This window comes from Bombina bombina, chromosome 4 (genome assembly GCF_027579735.1).
Source record: "Bombina bombina isolate aBomBom1 chromosome 4, aBomBom1.pri, whole genome shotgun sequence".
Taxonomy (NCBI): domain Eukaryota; kingdom Metazoa; phylum Chordata; class Amphibia; order Anura; family Bombinatoridae; genus Bombina; species Bombina bombina.
Genome location: NC_069502.1, coordinates 360,648,792 through 360,671,002, shown reverse-complemented (window position 1 = coordinate 360,671,002; position 22,211 = coordinate 360,648,792). Strand labels below are relative to the sequence as shown.

The window sequence follows — 22,211 nt, the reverse complement described above, 5'->3', positions numbered from 1 at the left end:
AGGGAATATCTGGTCTCTCCCATTCCTTAGAAACAATCTCCGAAGCTCGCTTAGGAACTGGAAAAACATATGAGTAAGTAGGAACTTCGAAATATCTGTCCAATTTACTCGCCTTCGCAGGAGCACCTACTACTGTGGAATCACAGTCGTCTAAGGTAACCAAAACCTCCCTGAGTAACAGGCGGAGGTGTTCTAGTTTAAATCTGAAAGAGACAACCTCTGAATCAGTCAAAGGCAATGAACTATCTGAGTCTGAAATTTTGCCTTCTGATAGAACCTCTATACCCTCCATCTCAGTTTCCTGGGACTGCCACCATGGCATCAGAAACCTCACTGATAACATGGTTGTCTTTCCTCTTACGCTTGCCTTGTAGCATAGGAAAAGCAGACAACGCATCAGAAATTGTGGAAGACATAAGCGCAGCTATGTCTTTTAAAGTAACTCCAGCAGGTGCTAGAGCAGAAGTACAGGGCACTGCTTATGCGGGCGTTAAAGTTTGGGACGCTTGGGGAGAAAGCTGCGGCATACTCTGAATCTCGTCATTAGACTCCTGAGAAGTATACGCGCTTTAGAAAAATTTTGCTCATGAAAAATCTTTTCTCTATAACTTAAAGCCCTCTCAATACATGGGGGACAAAAAGGAATTGGTGGTTCCACATTGGCATCCAAACTCATGGAGCAAGTAACATCTTGCATGGCTCCTATGTCCATACTGAAGCACAAAAAAAATAAAAATATTTTATTATAAACTGCTACTGGCCCAAACGTTTTTTACTGTAAGAAAAAACAACTGTGACTCCAAAAGAAAAAAAATGAAATTTATACAGATAATTTTATTTGAAATGAAAAAAAAAGTGATACTGTGACTTTAAATGTTAAAGGCAGACAATTTTTCTTAAAAAATAAAAAAACGTATCCTCAATTAAGCAACCTAAACACTTCCGACACCTCTACACCTCAGCAGCTCTGCTGATGGGCCTACCTGCCAACTGATCCTCCAGCTAAGTCCCAGCGCTGCAGGAGAGGATGGCTTCCACACTGCTACAAACCGTTTGCTCTTCTGACATGCGGTTCCAATGTGACTCTGAAGTAATCACTGTTCCGATGAAAGGGAGTAAAATGGTGCCCCACAGCAAATCCTGAACAGCCCTGTGTACTAGGCAAACCACACACTGCACAGCGTAATTAGAAAGCGTGCAAAAGGTAGCCCCGCCCACCGTGGGCATTAGTAATACACTCAAACAGACCGGCTTTCATTTTAGCAAAAAAATAAACCAATAGGGAAAAATGCTTAATCCCCAGCCAAGTGCCTGTACATAAGCTGTCATTGAAAACTGAACCCTCTTGTCATGATCTGATCATCGCCGTGTCGCTGCGGCTCATGGATCTCTCTCTGTTACTGAGCATCATGTTGCTTAGCAACGTGACGCGGCCTTCCTGTTTCCGCCCCCTTCACGTCATTTGGCTTTTAAAAGCCTTGGCGGGACATCGCTCCAGTGCCCGTTTGTTGTTGCATTCCTGCTTCTGGCTTGCGAGTACATTTTGAATTGATTAAAGGGACACAGACCATTGCTTTGCCTGACCACTCTGCTGCCTCATCCTTGTATTTGATTAAAGGGATATAGACCATTGCTTTGCCTGACCACTCTGCCGCCTCATCCTTATACTTGATTAAAAGGGACACTGACCATTGCTTTGCCTAACCACTCTGCCGCCTTATCCTTATACTTGATTAAAGGGACATTGACCATTGCTTTGCCTGACCAATCTGCTGCCTCATCCTTGTACTTAAAGGGACATTGTCAACTGCTTCATTTGATCTCTCAACTGCCATATCATCTGCCTGTTTTACAATTCCAACCGAATACCTGCATCTGTGAGTACAGTTTTCTTTTTCTACAAATTAACCTGCTCATTTTTATTCCTGAGTGGGTCACGTCCTTGTTTCCTCTCAGTGTGCTAGCGTGTGTTTATTTTTTCACGCAAACAGTTGGGTCCAATCCTGGACTGATTCTATACAGCTGACACCTCTATACACAGAGAGAGATTATGTGTCCCATAATAAAGAGCCCCATATTGAGCCTCAAATGAATAACCAAGTGCTCACTTTTCTCTGAGTCTTTTTCCTGTTATTCTCAGAATAAAAAGAAGTCAGCACTTACCTTAAACTGCCCGACAGCAGGACAGTCCAGCAGGTTTAAGAGGTCCTCTCCCTCCCATAGCCCTGTGGAAGATGATAAAGCCTGAGTTAAGTTTGCTTAGGCCATCAGGATAAGGGCAGCATCAATGTATGGGAGGCGCAGTGAGAATTATGTCCCACCAGTTCCCATTGTTTTACAGCCACCAAAAGCTCTACTGAAGAGACTGATCTGGACTACGGCTACACCCTAGAACAAAGCAGCACAATCTTGCACTACTTTAAAAATAATAAACTCTGGGGGGAACTTCCGGGTGGCAGCCATGATAGGCTGCATTTTCCACTCTGCTCCTGCATTTTATCTATTTTCACCTGAAATAACTTTACAAACAGCTCATATATTAGATACATAAACAGCTCTCTAACCAGCTTATGAACCTGCATCTGATGAGCCCGAAATTGAAGAGATGTTTGCAGTTTTGAGTGCCCGGAGCACAATAGAAGGTTGAGGCCTTCTTCAACACCCCCCGGCGAGGCACCTCTGGGCCTTGTCGTTAGTGGCATGAAGTGCTGGATGTCAGAAACTGCATGAGTTCACTCATAATACCCTATCTAATGTGCTGACCTAAATATCTTTGCAGAGGATCAACATGGACATGAAAAGTGCCAATGCCATTTTAAGGGAACTGAGCAGTCGTCTCTCGGCCCACCACGCTGCACTAGAAGAAACATTGGCTGCTGCTTTTGACCCTGGAGATTTAAAAGCAATCCAACAACCTTCATCAACCCTAACCAAGCCTGCTCTGGCGATAACATAAGCAGCGGTGCTCGGGGGCCTCAGCGCACTATATCTACCCTGGAGGAAGAGGATAAGACTCACTTCTATGAGTCATGGGGCGATCGCAGCGACTATAACAGAATAGTTTACCGGCAGAGGCGAAACCTATGCAGAGCTTAGCGAAAGCGGCAGAGAGGTGTCACAATCAGCCCTTCTACCTTCTGAGGAAAACATATGCAAGGGAGCCTCTACTGAACACTCACCCCAAGATCAGGCCGGCATACGGGCGCACTCGCTGAGCTCCTCAGAGTCCGGACAGCTCTCAAAGATCCCTTGGTACATCGATCCACTGCGGTTTGACTGGGATGATATCCGGAGACAGGGATACTGCCCTTTGGTCAATATTTACTCACGGTTCTGTCTTTTAACAACTCTGCATCTGGCTGATACAGTTGACTCCGTCAGGGGGACTCGCATTGGAGTTGGCTAGATCCAGAACCCACCGCAAGTAAACAGACTCACGCTACAAACTTTATTTTTCTACACAGTTTCGTGTTAGACTCCCTCTGTTATAACATTCTATACTAATAATATGTGTTGTAGTTAAATGTCCTAGCAGTCCTTTGACCATATTATGGCTTTATTTCTAAGTTCAGTCAAGTTTTACTTTCCTCATGATTGTGCTTGTTTTTGCATGTGTACACAGTTCCATTTTGTGCCCTTACGCAGTCATAGAAATTCCCTCACAGCACCTTACCTGGTTATGACTTGTAAGACCAAAACGCAGTTAATCTTGCTTTGCTTAGAGTCAATAGCAGGACAGGGGATTCCCTTATTACTCAGCAAGCTTTATATTGCTTGGAGTGTTAGCAAACCACAGCCTTATGCTACAGATTACAACTGCAGATACCAATCAGTGAGTTATTTTCCAAAGATTAAATAAACCCTAAGGTAGGTGCTAGCTAACTACTCCTCATGCTGCTCTCATTAATTCACTGCGCAGTGATGTGCTGCCTGCGGCCGGGGCGGTGCACTAGTTGCATAGCTTTATAGCTGGCCTTGCTACCTGTAGGAGGTTCGAAATAAGGCTTGAGTTAGAATACAGCCAAGTTTGTGTATACTTTTCATATTATCACCTTTGCAGACCTACATCCCAATTTGAGGTGCTTAAAATCATTTGTGGGCTATTATAATAGTATGTCTCCTCACGGTGCTCATTAACCTAGCCCCCACAATTTGCCTAATGATTGGTTAGTGGACAAGTAGGGAGTAGAGTGTGTGTGACTTAAGCAATAGACTTTCCTATTTCTATCTTACTGTCTAACAGATTTTGAAGTTGAGCAGACAAGTACTGCCTATAAATCGAAGGGAATACACTACAATTTCTATACTAGGGCTGGTCTGTTTGATAGCTACAAATACATTGAAGGATACCCTCATAACAGACTCTATGGTCGATGCTGCATATCAGTGTTGAGTAATATCTTTGGCAATTACACTTTCATTTTGTTTCCCAAAAGGTCCTGTGATTAGTATTTTTTTTTTTATTCAGATTGGTCAGCACTGACAATTTTTATTATGATGTATACTTCTAACACTATTATACCTAGCTTGTTCCAGGAATCTAATTTTATTTAATTTGTTGTATACATCCTTATTCATGCTATTAATTGAAATTACCACTTCTTGATGTTATTCAACAGACTGCCCAGCTATAAAGTCCTAAACTAAAATCGAGGTTCCCCAGTTGAGACTCATGAGTGGTCTCCTGCATCCAAAGGAGCCTTTTACCCTCTCTATGCTCTATATGAGGTCCAAAAGTGGCCTCTTGTGCACATTATAAGGCTCAAAGATTGTATGGCATGTAATTTATGTTATATTTTATATTTTAACATTGCTCTGTATTTATCGCTTCTGATGGTTTGAAGAAGTCTGTATGCCTTTTATTTCTGAACCTCAATAAAAAATTATTTAAAAAAAATAAATAAAATAAAAAAAATAATAAACTCTTGATTGAAGAATCTAATCACACCTCACTTTACCTCTTCCTATAACTAACGTAGGCAAAGAGAATGACTGGAGTGGGAGGGAAGGAAGGAGCTATTTAAAGGACCAGTCAACACTGTAGATTAGCATAATCAACAAATGCAAGCTAACAAAACAATGCAATAGCACTTAGTCAGAACTTCAAATGAGTAGTAGATTTTTTTTTCTGACAATTTTAAAAGTTATGTATTTTTCCACTCCCCCTGTACCATGTGACAGCCATCAGCCAATCACAAATGCATACACGTACCATGTGACAGCAATCAGCCATTCACAAATGCATACACACTTATTCTTGCACATGCTCAGTATTTGCTGGTGACTCAAAAAGTTTAAATATAAAAAGACTGTGCACATTTTGTTAATGGAAGTAAATTAGAAAGTTGTTTAAAATTGCATGCTCTATTTGAATAGTTACATTTTAATTTTGATTGAGTGTCCCTTTAACACCTCTGCTGTGGTGCTCTTTGCCTCCTCCTGCTGACCAGGAGGTGAATATCCCATAAGTATGGATGATGATCCGTGGACTCATCGTGTCTTTAAAAAGAAAAGAGCTGTGCAACACTTTCAAAAATGAAAACATAATTTATGCTTACCTGATAAATTCCTTTCTTCTGTTGTGTGATCAGTCCACGGGTCATCATTACTTCTGGGATATAACTCCTCCCCAACAGGAAATGCAAGAGGATTCACCCAGCAGAGCTGCATATAGCTCCTCCCCTCTACGTCAGTCCCAGTCATTCGACCAAGAATCAACGAGAAAGGAGTAACCAAGGGTGAAGTGGTGACTGGAGTATAATTTAAAAGATATTTACCTGCCTTAAAACAGGGCGGGCCGTGGACTGATCACACAACAGAAGAAAGGAATTTATCAGGTAAGCATAAATTATGTTTTCTTCTGTTATGTGTGATCAGTCCACGGGTCATCATTACTTCTGGGATACCAATACCAAAGCAAAAGTACACGGATGACGGGAGGGATAGGCAGGCTCATTATACAGAAGGAACCACTGCCTGAAGAACCTTTCTCCCAAAAATAGCCTCCGAAGAAGCAAAAGTGTCAAATTTGTAAAATTTGGAAAAAGTATGAAGCGAAGACCAAGTTGCAGCCTTGCAAATCTGTTCAACAGAGGCCTCATTCTTAAAGGCCCAAGTGGAAGCCACAGCTCTAGTGGAGTGAGCTGTAATTCTTTCAGGAGGCTGCTGTCCAGCAGTCTCATAGGCTAAACGTATTATGCTACGAAGCCAAAAAGAGAGAGAGGTAGCAGAAGCTTTTTGACCTCTCCTCTGTCCAGAGTAAACGACAAACAAGGAAGAAGTTTGGCGAAAATCTTTAGTTGCCTGCAAGTAGAACTTGAGGGCACGAACTACATCCAGATTGTGTAAAAGACGTTCCTTCTTGAAGAAGGATTTGGACACAAGGATGGGACAACAATCTCTTGATTGATGTTCCTGTTAGTGACTACCTTAGGTAAGAACCCAGGTTTAGTACGCAGAACTACCTTGTCTGAGTGAAAAATCAGATAAGGGGAATCACAATGTAAGGCTGATAACTCAGAGACTCTTCGAGCCGAGGAAATAGCCATTAAAAACAGAACTTTCCAAGATAACATCTTTATATCAATGGAATGAAGGGGTTCAAACGGAACACCCTGTAAAACGTTAAGAACTAAGTTTAAACTCCATGGTGGAGCAACAGCTTTAAACACAGGCTTGATCCTAGCTAAAGCCTGACAAAAGGACTGGACGTCTGGATTTTCTGACAGACGTCTGTGTAACAAGATGGACAGAGCTGAAATCTGTCCCTTTAAGGAACTAGCTGATAAACCCTTTTCTAAACCTTCTTGTAGAAAAGACAATATCCTAGCGATCCTAACCTTACTCCAGGAGTAACCTTTGGATTCGCACCAGTATAGGTATTTCCGCCATATTTTATGGTAAATCCTTCTGGTAACAGGCTTCCTAGCCTGAATCAGGGTATCAATAACCGACTCAGAAAAACCACGTTTTGATAAAATCAAGCGTTCAATTTCCAAGCAGTCAGCTTCAGAGAAGTTAGATTTTGATGTTTGAATGGACCCTGTATCAGAAGGTCCTGTCTTAGAGGTAGAGACCAAGGCGGACAGGATGACATGTCCACTAGATCTGCATACCAAGTCCTGCGTGGCCAAGCAGGTGCTATTAGAATTACTGATGCTCTCTCCTGTTTGATTTTGGCAATCAATCGAGGAAGCAGCGGGAAGGGTGGAAACACATAAGCCATCCTGAAGTTCCAAGGTGCTGTCAAAGCATCTATCAGAACTGCTCCCGGATCCCTGGATCTGGACCCGTAGCGAGGAAGTTTGGCGTTCTGGCGAGACGCCATGAGATCTATCTCTGGTTTGCCCCAACGTCGAAGTATTTGGGCAAAGACCTCCGGATGAAGTTCCCACTCCCCCGGATGAAGAGTCTGGCGACTCAAGAAATCCGCCTCCCAGTTCTCCACTCCCGGGATGTGGATTGCTGACAGGTGGCAAGAGTGAGACTCTGCCCAGCGAATTATCTTTGATACTTCCATCATTGCTAGGGAGCTTCTTGTCCCTCCCTGATGGTTGATGTAAGCTACAGTCGTGATGTTGTCCGACTGAAACCTGATGAACCCCCGAGTTATTAACTGGGGCCAAGCCAGAAGGGCATTGAGAACTGCTCTCAATTCCAGAATGTTTATTGGAAGGAGACTCTCCTCCTGATTCCATAGTCCCTGAGCCTTCAGAGAATTCCAGACAGCGCCCCAACCTAGTAGGCTGGCGTCTGTTGTTACAATTGTCCAGTCTGGCCTGCTGAATGGCATCCCCCTGGACAGGTGTGGCCGATGAAGCCACCATAGAAGAGAATTTCTGGTCTCTTGATTCAGATTCAGAGTAGGGGACAAATCTGAGTAATCCCCATTCCACTGACTTAGCATGCATAATTGCAGCGGTCTGAGGTGTAGGCGTGCAAAAGGTACTATGTCCATTGCCGCTACCATTAAGCCGATCACCTCCATGCATTGAGCTACTGACGGGTGTTGAATGGAATGAAGGACGCGGCATGCATTTTGAAGTTTTGTTAACCTGTCTTCTGTCAGGTAAATCTTCATTTCTACAGAATCTATAAGAGTCCCCAAGAATGGAACTCTTGTGAGAGGAAAGAGAGAACTCTTCTTTTCGTTCACTTTCCATCCATGCGACCTTAGAAATGCCAGAACTAACTCTGTATGAGACTTGGCAGTTTGAAAGCTTGAAGCTTGTATTAGAATGTCGTCTAGGTACGGAGCTACCGAAATCCCTCGCGGTCTTAGTACCGCTAGAAGGGCACCCAGAACCTTTGTGAAGATTCTTGGAGCCGTAGCCAATCCGAATGGAAGAGCTACAAACTGGTAGTGCCTGTCTAAGAAGGCAAACCTTAGATACCGGTGATGATCTTTGTGGATCGGTATGTGAAGGTAAGCATCCTTTAAATCCACTGTGGTCATGTACTGACCCTCTTGGATCATGGGTAAGATTGTCCGAATAGTTTCCATTTTGAACGATGGAACTCTTAGGAATTTGTTTAGAGTCTTTAAATCTAAGATTGGCCTGAAAGTTCCCTCTTTTTTGGGAACCACAAACAGGTTTGAGTAGAACCCTTGTCCTTGTTCCGACCACGGAACCGGATGGATCACTCCCATTGTTAACAGATCTTGTACGCAGCGTAGAAACGCTTCTTTCTTTATCTGGTTTGTTGACAACCTTGACAGATGAAATCTCCCTCTTGGGGGAGATAATTTGAAGTCTAGAAGGTATCCCTGAGATATGATCTCTAGTGCCCAGGGATCCTGAACATCTCTTGCCCAAGCCTGGGCGAAGAGAGAGAGTCTGCCCCCTACTAGATCCGGTCCCGGATCGGGGGCTCTCGGTTCATGCTGTCTTTGGGGCAGCAGCAGGTTTCCTGGCCTGCTTGCTTTTGTTCCAGGACTGGTTAGGCTTCCAGCCTTGCCTGTAACGAGCAACAGCTCCTTCCTGTTTTGGTGCAGTGGAGGTTGATGCTGCTCCTGTTTTGAAATTCCGAAAGGGACGAAAATTAGACTGTCTAGCCTTAGCTTTGGCCTTGTCTTGAGGTAGGGCGTGGCCCTTACCTCCCGTAATGTCAGCGATAATTTCTTTCAAACCGGCCCCGAATAAGGACTGCCCCTTGAAAGGTATATTAAGTAATTTGGACTTAGAAGTAACATCAGCTGACCAGGATTTTAGCCACAGTGCCCTGCGTGCCTGTATGGCGAATCCTGAGTTCTTAGCCGTAAGTTTGGTTAAATGTACTACGGCCTCCGAAATGAAAGAATTAGCTAGTTTAAGGACTCTAAGCCTGTCCGTAATGTCGTCTAGCGTAGAGGAACTAAGGTTCTCTTCAAGCGACTCAATCCAAAATGCTGCCGCAGCCGTAATCGGCGCGATACATGCAAGGGGTTGTAATATAAAACCTTGTTGAACAAACATTTTCTTAAGGTAACCCTCTAATTTTTTATCCATTGGATCTGAGAAAGCACAGCTATCCTCCACCGGGATAGTGGTACGCTTAGCTAAAGTAGAAACTGCTCCCTCCACCTTGGGGACCGTCTGCCATAAGTCCCGAGTGGTGGCGTCTATTGGAAACATCTTTCTAAATATTGGAGGGGGTGAGAACGGCACACCGGGTCTATCCCACTCCTTAGTAACAATTTCAGTTAGTCTCTTAGGTATAGGAAAAACGTCAGTACTCGCCGGTACCGCAAAGTATTTATCCAACCTACACAGTTTCTCTGGTATTGCAACAGTGTTACAATCGTTGAGAGCTGCTAAGACCTCCCCTAGTAGTACACGGAGGTTCTCCAATTTAAATTTAAAATTTGAAATATCTGAGTCCAATCTGTTTGGATCAGAACCGTCACCCACAGAATGAAGCTCTCCGTCCTCATGCTCTGCGAGCTGTGACGCAGTATCAGACATGGCCCTAGCATTGTCAGCGCACTCTGTTCTCACCCCAGAGTGATCACGCTTGCCTCTTAGTTCAGGTAATTTAGACAAAACTTCAGTCATAACAGTAGCCATATCTTGTAATGTTATCTGTAATGGCCGCCCAGATGTACTAGGCGCCAAAATATCACGCACCTCCCGGGCGGGAGATGCAGGTACTGTCGCGTGAGGCGAGTTAGTCGGCATAACTCTCCCCTCGCTGTTTGGTGAAATTTGTTCACATTGTACAGATTGACTTTTATTTAAAGTAGCATCAATACAGTTAGTACATAAATTTCTATTGGGCTCCACCTTGGCATTGGAACAAATGACACAGATATCTTCCTCTGAGTCAGACATGTTTAACATACTAGTAAAAAAACTTACAACTTGGTTATAATCTTTTTTAGCAAAAAAAAAAAAAAAAAAAAAAAAAAAACGCACTGTGCCTCAAAGAGGTACTAACGATTAAATGACAGTTGAAATAATGAACTGAAAAACAGTTATTGCATCAAACTTTAAAACAACACAACTTTTAGCAAAGGTTTGTTCCCATTAGTAAAAAACAACACTAATTAAATTTGTACATAAGAAAACAAAACAACGTTTTTTATACACAGTCACTATAAGAATTCTCACAGCTCTGCTGAGAGAATTTACCTCCCTTCAAAGAAGTTTGAAGACCCCTGAGATCTGTCAGAGATGAACCGGATCATGCAGGAAATATAAAAGTAGCTGACTGGAATTTTTTGATGCGTAGCAAAGAGCGCCAAAAACGGCCCCTCCCTCTCCCACACAGCAGTGAAGAGAAACGAAACTGTCACAATTAAAGCAAAAAACTGCCAAGTGGAAAATAATGCCCAAATATTTATTCACACAGTACCTCAGCAATGTAAACGATTCTACATTCCAGCAAAAACGTTTAACATGAGAATAGTTATTAAAAGGATTAGTGACCTTTAACACAGTAGTTCCGGTGAAATACCATCCCCAGAATACTGAAGTGTATACATACATGTCATTTTAACGGTATGGCAGGCTTTTCTCATCAATTCCATTCAGAAAATAAAAACTGCCACATACCTCAATGCAGATTCATCTGCCCGCTGTCCCCTGATCTGAAGCCTTTACCTCCCTCAGATGGTCGAGAACAGCAATATGATCTTAACGACTCCGGTTAAAATCATAGTAAAAAATCTCTGTCAGATTCTTCCTCAAACTCTGCCAGAGAAGTAATAACACGCTCCGGTGCTATTTTAAAATAACAAACTTTTGATTGAAGTCATAAAAACTAAGTATAATCACCATAGTCCTCTCACACATCCTATCTAGTCGTTGGGTGCAAGAGAATGACTGGGACTGACGTAGAGGGGAGGAGCTATATGCAGCTCTGCTGGGTGAATCCTCTTGCATTTCCTGTTGGGGAGGAGTTATATCCCAGAAGTAATGATGACCCGTGGACTGATCACACATAACAGAAGAAAGTGAAACTTAAAAGTGAAACCTGTTTGTTCCAGCCAAAAACACAGTCTATCAGCCCAAGAAAAAAATTACACAAATCAGCATGTAAATAATACACTGATTAATTAACCCCAACTCTTCAATAAACCCCCTTCAAAGGATATAACCCAGGAATCCTATCAAGGTATCAAGGAACCACACTGAGACCCTGTTATAGCATTTTATGTGTAAAAATTTAAACAATCTTACCTCCAGGATCCATGCTGTGGAACAGAAAACAGCCTCTCAAGTGTGACAGTCTTATAGCAGCGCTCCTGACATGGACTTGAGTGAGAGAAAGCAGGAGGTGAAACTAGTCAACAATTATTGTTAGCAGTAGTCTGGATGGTTTTGCAGAAAAACTTTCCCTGCATCTCCAGACTAACTTTCAACAATACTCTCACTGAGAGGTTGACATAACTACTTAAAACTCCAGATCTATCTCGAAGGGCAGATACCTTTTTTCAGGACTCCCCGAATCTGACACTTCTCTGCCACCTCCTAACGTGACGAAAGGCAAAGAATGACTGGGGTAATGAGGAAGTGGGAGGTATATTTAAGCATTTGGCTGGGGTGTCTTTGCCTCCTCCTGGTGGCCAGGTGTTGTTTTTCCCAACAGTAAGGAATGAAGCCGTGGACTCTCCCTATCTTATGAGGAAAACTGCTATAAACCGAAGAGGGGAAAGCTATATAGTATTCAGGAACTACTTCTTACAACATGGGTTAATTTATAGTGAAATAGTGAACACCAGTGTTCAGTAGCATATGGCTGTGAAGAAGCACGTTAGCTAGCGACATGCATCAAAAACTTAAAATTGGAACTCTAAAGATTAAAACAAACAAACAAAAGAACGATCATTATAGAGCAGTTTACTTTCAGGGGTGACCCACAGCCATGGCCTTGCTATTTAAATTGTTACTCAAATATGTTTAACTTGGCTACAATATTGTACCCAAACTGTGCTTCAGATAAAGATTAAATTACTTCACATCAGTAAGTCCTTTCATTTTAATGCAGGACTTACTTTAAAATTTCACAAAATTGGTTTCCTTCTTGTGTTTGGTTGCCAGGGATTAGGGAAAATAGAAGTTATCACTCTTGTGCTGTGGCGTCTCATTTCTCAGTGGACATTATCTGCATGCTACACTTCATAGCATGTCTACTCTAGTAAGTAGATATAAATATTTATAACTGTTTATTTAGTGCTTTGATAAGATTCTCCACTGCTTATGCATTTTAATCAAAAGCCGGCTCTGTTGAAACCAGCAGTTAATCTTACAAACCTAAGTAGGGAAATTACAGAATCGCTACATCAAATTTCAATCTTGCTATCCTACAGAACCCTGTATATCATGATGATAGAAAGCAAGGGGTGAACTCAAAGTACTAGCAAACGAATTGATTTTTAATGTATTTATTTAGACAATGTTATAGATGAGATTCAATACAACAGCCTTCATCAGTGTCTACATTCATTTTAGAAGGTGCAAAATACAAAATAAATACAACAACATTTGAGATCAACAAGGTTATTAAAATGTTATTGAAAATAATGTTTATAGAACACAACAAATTAAATAGAGGCTATAAAATTTTCCAAAGCACCGTTACAAATGTTTTGCAGACATGCCTGAAGTTAATCAGTTATATAAATTATGTGCAATTTTGTGCTTTCTTAATATATGCAGTCGCAGACAGACACATACAATTGGATATCCTTGCATAAAGAGAATATCTGTTTCTTATTTGGCATAAAATCAATTACTATGTATTTTAAGTTAAAAAAAGGCTACAAATCTAAATCAATCAATCAATATATATATATATATATATATATATATCATACATAGAACAGATTGAATGTTGTGTGACTAGAAAGCGCACAAATGGAAAAGTGTCTACTGGGAGGTGCTAGACACATTATTAATTAATAAAGCAAGTTATTGCGTTATCTAAATAAATCTATATTTATAGATCTGCCAACTAGAGCTAAAAAACAAATAATATAAATATATATCAATAATTTGCATGACCACAAGAGAGAGAGAGAGAGAGAGAGAGAGAGAGAGAGAGAGAGAGAGAGAGAGAAAGAGGGGAATGGGGAAGAAATTGAAAAAATACATAAAGGGAAAGAATTTGGAAAGAGAAATATAGGAGGAAGAAAGGATAGAAAGATACGAGAGAGAGGAGAAGAGGAGAAGAGAAAGAGAGAAGAGAGAAGGTAAAAATAAATCTCAAGTAACACCTAATAAAGCTACACTTTAAAACAGAGTGTTGTAGGCAGATTAGCCGAAAGACTCCTATTTCTTGTTAAACAATAGCAGGAGAATGTTGCTTTTAGAACAAACTTACCTTGGCAGATAAACTTCTACTTTCTGTTTCTTTACAGCGTTAGCCCATTCTTCAATAAGAGTGGGTTTGACCAAGGGTTCAAGTGTAGCAAGAGGAACTTCCTGCCTGGAGAGGATAATCATCAAGCTGACTTCATCTCCCTCATATGGCATCTCCAAGACTTGATACACTCCTCCTGCTTCATTAGAGCCATCAGTGAACTCCCCTGAAAGAAAAGGTAATATTAGCCAACAAAATGAAAGGACACCACTAAACATATATGTTATGTATAGTTTTATGACAGGGTTACCAAACCAAATTGGCTATGGAAGATTTTCAGTGGAACTACACAAGCTCACCAGCAAAAGCAGTTCTAGGTTTTGCTCTGCTCTGACATTACCCTGATGATATTTTTACCTCTTCTAATCTTGTGAAAACAACTTGCTAAATGTTTCTAAAGTTTAATTTATTTTTTTGAGGCACTATGATTTTGTCACAATGTGTTTAAACTCATATTAAACGTTGTGCACCTAGCATGCTGAGCAGCCGAATGCAGCCTACATATGTATGCAGTTGTTGATTGGCTGAGCAGCATAAGAATTGGATCCGATTTTAACACCTTAGCAGCATAGTGAGAGAATGTAATAAATAAAATGGTCTTTTTTTAATACAGAATTTTACTTTTGTCCCTTTATCTACCACAATTAACAAAAAATGATGACAAAATATGATATATATATATATATAAAAAGTTTTCTAGTTTCTGGGATGAAAAAAAATTAGACAAAGAAATAATTTCAGAACTTTTTCCACCTTTACTGTGACCTATAAACTACACAACTCAATTGAAAAACTGAAATCTTTAAGGCGGAGGGAGGTAAACGAAAAAATAAATAAATAATGTGGTGGGGATGTAGCTGTGTTCAGAATTAAGAAACACATTCAAAACAATGTTAAGTAAGAGTCATCACACACCTGCAATAATTTAAAGTGCCTCTGATTAACTCTGAATAAAGTTCAGCTGTTCTAGTAGGTCTTTCCTGACATTTTCTTAGTCGCGTCCTACACAAAAACCATGGTCCGCAGAGAGCTTCTAAAGCATCAGAAGGATCTCATTGTTAAAAGGTATCAGTCAGGAGAAGGGTACAAAAGAATTTCCAAGACATTAGACATACCATGAAACACAGTGAAGACAGTTATCAAGTGGAGAATATATGGCACAACAGTGACAATACCAAGAACTGGATGTCCCTCCAAAATTTATGAAAAGACGAGAAGAAAACTGGTCTGGGAGGCTACCAAGAGGCCTACAACAACATTAAAGCAGCTGAAGGAATACCTGGCAAGTACTGGCTGTGTAGTACATGTGACAACAATCTCCCGTATTCTCCATATGTTTGGGCTTTGGGGTAGACAGAAGCCTTTTCTTACGAAGAAAAACATCCAAGCCCAGCTAAATTGAGCAAAAACACATCTGAAGTCTCCCAAACGCATGTGAGAAAAGGTGTTATGATCTGATGAAACCAAGGTTGAACTTTTTGGCAATAATTCCAAGAGATATGTTTGGTGCAAAAACAATACTGCATATCACCAAAAGAACACCATACCCACAGTGAAGCATGGTGGTGGCAGCATCATGCTTTGGGGCTGTTATTCTTCAGCTGAAACTGGGGCCTTATTCAAGGTAGCAGGATTTATGAACAGATCCAAATATCAGTCAATATTGGCACAAAACCTTCAGGCTTCTGCTAGAAAGCTAAACATGAAGAGGAACTTCATCTTTCAGCATGACAACAACCCAAAGCATACATCCAAATCAAAGGAATGGCTTCACCAGAAGAAGATTAAAGTTTTGGAGTGGCCCAGCGAGAGCCCAAACCTGAATCCAATCGAAAATCTGTGGGGTGATCTGAAGAGGGCTGTGCACAGGAGATGCCCTCGCAATCTGACAGATTTGGAGTGTTTTAGCAAAGAAGAGAAAAATAAATAAAAATAAAATTTTATATATATATATATATATATATATATATATATATATATATATATATATATATATATATATATATATATATATATATATATATATATATATATATATATATATATATAGGCAGTAAAGTAAGATAACTGCAACATCCAAAGAATGTTCAAAATAGAATATTTAAGCCTTTAAATATTGAAACAAAGTTCTGACTCCGGAGGATACAACGTTCATAAACCAATAGGTAGCAAAAGTAATGATCCAGTAGAAATCCCCCCTTTACACGCTCTGTACATTAGTAATAGACAGCAAACGACAGCAAGTAATTCACAGCTCTAGAGAACAGCAGATTTATATGTATCAAGCCACACACAGGTATTAGGTAAAAAGTTTGCCCCTTCTTACGCCAACCTGTTTATGGGTTGGTGGGAGCTGTCCCACGTCTATGGGGATGGAAACCCCTTCAGAGAGCATATTTACTTTTATGGCCGCTATATAGATGACCTACTGCTCGTGTGGAGTGGAAGTGAGTTACAGTTTATGTCTTTTATCACATACTTGAACTCCAATAATATTGGAATTAAGTTCACGTGTGATCTACAGGATAATGAGATAAACTTTTTGGACATTACTATTACAGGTACAAGGGATGGAAAGGTAGAGACAGAAATCTATAGGAAGCCCATAACAGGGAATACCCTTTTGCACGCACGAAGCTGTCACCCTAGGCATGTACCGTTTGCTGTGGCTAAAGGCCAGTTTATTCGGGTCAAACGCAACTGCTCTTTGCCAAAAAAGTGCACTGAACAGTGTGACGATTTGACCAAAAGGTTAAAAAACAGAGGATACAATACCAAAGTGATTAGGAAGGCCAGGAGCCAAGTGGATCCTTTAGAAAGGTCTGCGGTTTTAAACAAGGATGGCATTAATAATAGGTCCAAAGTAGAGCATAAGGGAGTGACTTTTGTTACTGAATACAGTCAGGAATATACAGATATATGTAAAATTATCAAGAAACATTTTTCATTTTTGGCGGCTGATGACAAACTGGAGCACTGCATTGCTCAAGGTTTGCGTTGCTCTTATAGGAAGACAACTACACTTGGTAATTTATTGTCTCCCTCTGTTTTACCTAAGACTGACCAGGGACAGAGCTCCTGGCTGACCCATAAAGGCATCTTCAAGTGCCTGAATAAATGTAGGGTGTGTGAATATGTACTACAATCTGATAGTTTCAGATCAGAAGTTACTGGAGAGGTTTACTCCATACAGTCCTGCCTTAAGTGCACCTCCACGTATGTAGTTTATGTTTTAAGTTGCACTATGTGCCATCTACAATACGTTGGGCTCACGACCACTGAGGTGAAAGTACGTATCCGAAATCACTTGTCCACAATCCAGGCAGGTGTTGCATCCACTCCTTTGGTGCAACATTTTGCGAAATTTCACCAGAAAAGTGTGGAAACACTTAGGTGGCAGGCTATTGAGAGAGTGTTCTGTCCACCTAGAGGGGGCAACAGAGACAGGCTACTGCAGAAGAGGGAAATGTTCTGGATTTTTAAATTGCAAACACGTGTACCCAACGGTTTAAATTCGGAATATGACTTGATCAATTTTTGGGAGTAATGTCCCTTCCCTCTTGTGCAGTGGTCTGTTTTATTCTTGCCAAATAACACTTTTGTGATTTGGTATAGTCTCTAGGCACACATAGTCTATTGCTATAACTATGCAACATTACAAAGTGTCCATGTTTCAGTTTAACTACAGTACTATATATATATATATATATATATATATATATATATATATATATATATATATATATATATATATATTCTCTAGGCGCCCCTGGTTCCCTGCATTGCACTATGTAGAGTGCACTCTGAAGGGTTTGTCTCTAATGATGGTCTAATACTTCAATATATATTTTTCTAATGTTCCTTCCCTCCCCTTTTTAGCTGACAATTTAAGTTTTCAGCAATCTGGATTTCACATAGTATGCTCTAGAAAATAAACTCTTTCTTACATTTCTGTGTTACACCATGTAGGTACCGTATATGATGATAGTTTAGTTTAGTTTACTTTCCTAATATTCTAGGCTCATAACATTTGACGTTTAAGAAACATACTTTTTGCATTGCTCAAATTGTATACTAGCGAGATTACCTTGTCGATAAATATCGTATGGTATTATAGAATTATGAATTTTATAATGAACTTTAATGCATTGTTACATTTAATGTTTAATATTGTTTATTAAGTTCACAATGAATCTCCATTTTGTATAAGCGCAATTAGTAAAGTAAATTCATGTAATAACGTCGGTTATTAAGTACTAATCTAACTAAGTTCTAAGATGGGCAATATACGCACATATATATATGTATGTAAATTAAAGTTGGTTCCCATAGGGTTAACCTTTACACAACATGTTCTTTATTTTTAACCAATCAAAGAGATCCTGTTGCTTTTTAAGAAACACAGGTGCACAGTCCTTTAGCTATGATTACGGCCTGAGGGCCGAAACATGTTAGCGGACACTCGTGTTGTGTACTTGTGTTGACCCCTGGAGTGCTTTTATGTTTTCAACAATAAAGATGAAGTTTTATCAACATTGACCGTTGTCTGCACAATTCTTCTTTTGGTTGTATATATATATATATATATATATATATATATATATATATATATATATATATACACACACACACACACACACACACACACACTAGTCCCAACGCCTGTGTACACGGGCCATTTTTTGTAGTACAGCAGTCCCACCCCTTGCTCTCTCTCTATCCCCCCTCTTTTTTGCTCTCTCTCTACACCCTCTCTTTTGCTCTCTCTCCCCCCCACTCTCTTTTGCTCTCTCTCCCCCATCTCTCTTTTGCTCTCTCTCCCCCCCCCTCTCTTTTTCTCTCTCTCTCCCCCCCTCTCTTTTGCTCTCTCTCTCCCCCCTCTCTCTCTTGCTCTCTCTCTCCCCCCCCCTCTCTTTTGCTCTCTCTCTCCCCCCCCCTCTCTTCTGCTCTCTCTCCCCCCACCCTCTCTTTTGCTCTCTCTCCCCCCCCTCTCTCTTTTGCTCTCTCTCCCCCCTCTCTCTTTTGCTCTCTCTCCCCCCCACTCTCTTTTGCTCTCTCTCCCCCCCCACTCTCTTTTGCTCTCTCCCCCCCCTCTCTTTTACTCTCTCCCCCCCTCTCTTTTGCTCTCTCTCTATCCCCCCTCTCTTTTGCTCTCTCTCTATCCCCCCTCTCTCTTTTGCTCTCTCTCTATCCCCCCTCTCTCTTTTGCTCTCTCTCTATCCCCCCTCTCTCTTTTGCTCTCTCTCTATCCCCCCTCTCTCTTTTGCTCTCTCTCTCCCCTCTCTTTTGTGAGAAGTTACCTAGCCATATCTCAGAAAAACCTGAAGCCTTGGCATTCAGGAGAATAATCTGCAAATTTGCATCACAAATGAAATAATTAGCTACCCTTAAGGCCTTAAATCTTTCTTGGATCTTGTCGGGGGAACCCTCCACCTCGATCAACTCAGATAAGCCACTCCCACAACTGCAGCAACATCTGCTGCCAGTTGAAACAAATATCCCGTGTGCTAAAATGTTTTTCTTAATAGAGTTTCCAGCTTCTTATCCATTGGCTCTTTGAACCACTAGCTATCCTCAAATGGGATGGTAGTGAGCTTAGCAAATGTGGAGATAGCACCGTCTACTTTAGGGATGGAACCCCACAACTCCAACTGAGAGTCCAGAACCGGGAACAAATTTCTTAAAGGAAGAAGGGGAAAAAAGAAGAACTGAGTCTTTCCCATTTATTCTTAATAATGTTTGCCATCTTTACGGGAACCGGGAAAGTCTGTGGTACAACCCTGTCCTAGACCTTATCTAATTTAGGAATACAAGGTTCCTCAGGTAATTTAGGTTCTGGAACCTCTAAAGTAGCCAAAACTTCCATTAGCTGAAAGCGTAAGTGCTCAATCCTAAATCTAAAGTCTGGTTCCTCCGCAGCTGAAGGCTTAGAGGCAGCAGATTCCGACCCAGAAAGAGCATCCTCTGAAGTATAAGACGCATCTTCATCATCGGATAATCTTGTATCAGATAAATCCAATAAGCTAGTGGATGACCCCTGGGAAGGATAGCAATATTTAACCTTTCGCTTGCGCCTAGCAGGGCGAGGTAAAGCACTAAAGGCAGGAGACACTGCTATCTGTAACTGTTCAGTAAAGTCTGGTGGTAAAAGGGCCCCTCCAAATGGAGGAATAGGAGTGCTACGGGAAGCTGCATGTGTAGTAGGATATGACTATAGGGTGCGCACCTCATGGGACAGAGACTCTACAGAGGTAGATGGCTCAGTAGTACTAAACATATTACCTTTCTTTGATAAGCTTACTTTATCAAGTCATGTGGAACATAATTGAGAAGGTCGGGTATACCGTGGCCTCCTCACAATATAGACAGGCATTAGATTTAGGTAAAGAGGGAGTACCCTCAGGCCCAAGAGAGAAACCGCTTCATCTCCAGACACCACACGGTCAGGAAGAAGAGAATCACTGTGACCACACCCGGTCACGTGGTGCGTCATGCAGGACCGCCCCTGCACCACTAAAAGCGCCAAGCCTAACGGGCTGCGTAAACGCTCCAAAATGAAAGTAAAACCTGTATGTTCCAGCATCTGCCTGTGCCTCATCTCACACATGTCACTGCATAAACACAATATTTAAAATATGTGATTAATCCCTCCTGTTCAATAATCTCCTTCCGGAGACAATAACCCTCAATTCTATTCAGATAAAAAGGGGTCACACCCTGTCTTCTTGCGTTATCAAATGTGTATAAAAAAAGAAACAATCTTAAGTTTGACAATCTTGTAGCATCGCTCCTGACAGACTTGAGTAATAGAAGCAGGCAGTGAAACTCGTCAACACTGATTGCTTAGGAGCTGTTAATACGAGTCTGGATGCGTTCACAGAAAGACTCTCTCTGCCTCTCCAGACTCCAACATCCGTCAATGCTCTCACTGAGAGGCTGACAAGACTACTTAAAACTCCAGTCCCATTCCGAAGAGTACTACCCTCCATAAAGGAACTATGTATCTTCTGCCAACCTCCTGTGACGAAAGGCAAAGAATGACTGGGGGATGAGGGGAGGTATTTAAGCCTTTGGCTGGGGTGTCTTTGCCTCCTACTGGTGGCCAGGTTCAGTATTTCCCACAAGTAAGGAATGAAGCAGTGGACTTTCCTCATATTAAGAAGGAAATATACACAGATATACATACATATACACACACACACACACACACATAAATACACATATACAGTGGGGCAAAAAAGTATTTAGTCAACCACCAGTTGTGCAAGTTCTCCCACTTAAGAAGATGAGAGGCCTGTAATTTTCATCATAGGTATACCTCAACTATGAGAGACAAAATGTGGAAACAAATCTAGACAATCACATTGTCTGATTTGGAAAGAATCTATTTGCAAATTATGGTGGAAAATAAGTATTTGGTCAATATCAAAAGTTCATCTCAATACTTTGTTATATATCTTTTGTTGGCAATGACAGAGGTCAAACGTTTTCTGTAAGTCTTCACAAGGTTGTCACACACTGTTTCTGGTATGTTGGCCCATTCCTGCATGCAGATCTCCTCTATAGCAGTGATGTTTTGGGGCTGTCGCTGGGCAACACATACTTTCAACTCCCTCCAAAGGTTTTCTATGGGGTTGAGATCTGGAGACTGGCTAGGCCACGCCAGGACCTTGAAATGCTTCTTACGAAGCCACTCCGTTGCCCGGGCAGTGTGTTTGGGATCATTGTCATGCTGAAAGACCCAGCCACGTTTCATCTTCAATGCCCTTGCTGATGGAAGGAGGTTTGCACTCAAAATCTCACAATACACGGCCCCATTCATTCTTTCATGTACACGGATCAGTAGTCCTGTTCCCTTTGCAGAGAAACAGCCCTAAAGCATGATAATTCCATGATAATTCCACCCCTATGCTTCACAGTAGGTATGGTGTTCTTTGGTTGCAACGCAGCATTCTCTCTCCTCCAAACACGAGTTGTGTTTCTACCAAACAGTTCTACTTTGATTTCATCTGGCCATATGACATTCTCCCAATCCGCTTCTGGATCATCCAAATGCTCTCTAGCATACTTCAGACGGGCCCGGACATGTACTGGCTTAAGCAGGGGGACACGTCTGGCACTGCAGGATCTGAGTCCCTGGCGGTGTAGTGTGTTACTGATGGTAGCCTTTGTTACGTTGGTCCCAGCTCTCTGCAGGTCATTCACTAGGTCCCCCCGTGTGGTTCTGGGATGTTTGCTCACCGTTCTTGTGATCATTTTGACCCCACTGGGTGAGAACTTGCGTGGAGCCCCAGATTATCAGTGGTCTTGTATGTCTTCCATTTTCTAATTATTGCTCCCACAGTTGATTTATTCACACCAAGCTGCTT

The 22,211-nt window shown here is 41.4% G+C and overlaps 1 protein-coding gene across 1 annotated transcript in view; it reads right to left on the bottom strand.

Moving 5' to 3' along the window:
• Window positions 1–22,211, bottom strand: part of SERPINI1 (serpin family I member 1) — a 229,498-nt gene that overhangs the window by 111,952 nt on the left and 95,335 nt on the right. The window contains exon 5 of the mRNA XM_053710113.1: window positions 13,804–14,008. Coding sequence (XP_053566088.1) covers window positions 13,804–14,008 — 205 coding nt within the window. The remainder of the gene's footprint in view (window positions 1–13,803; window positions 14,009–22,211) is intronic.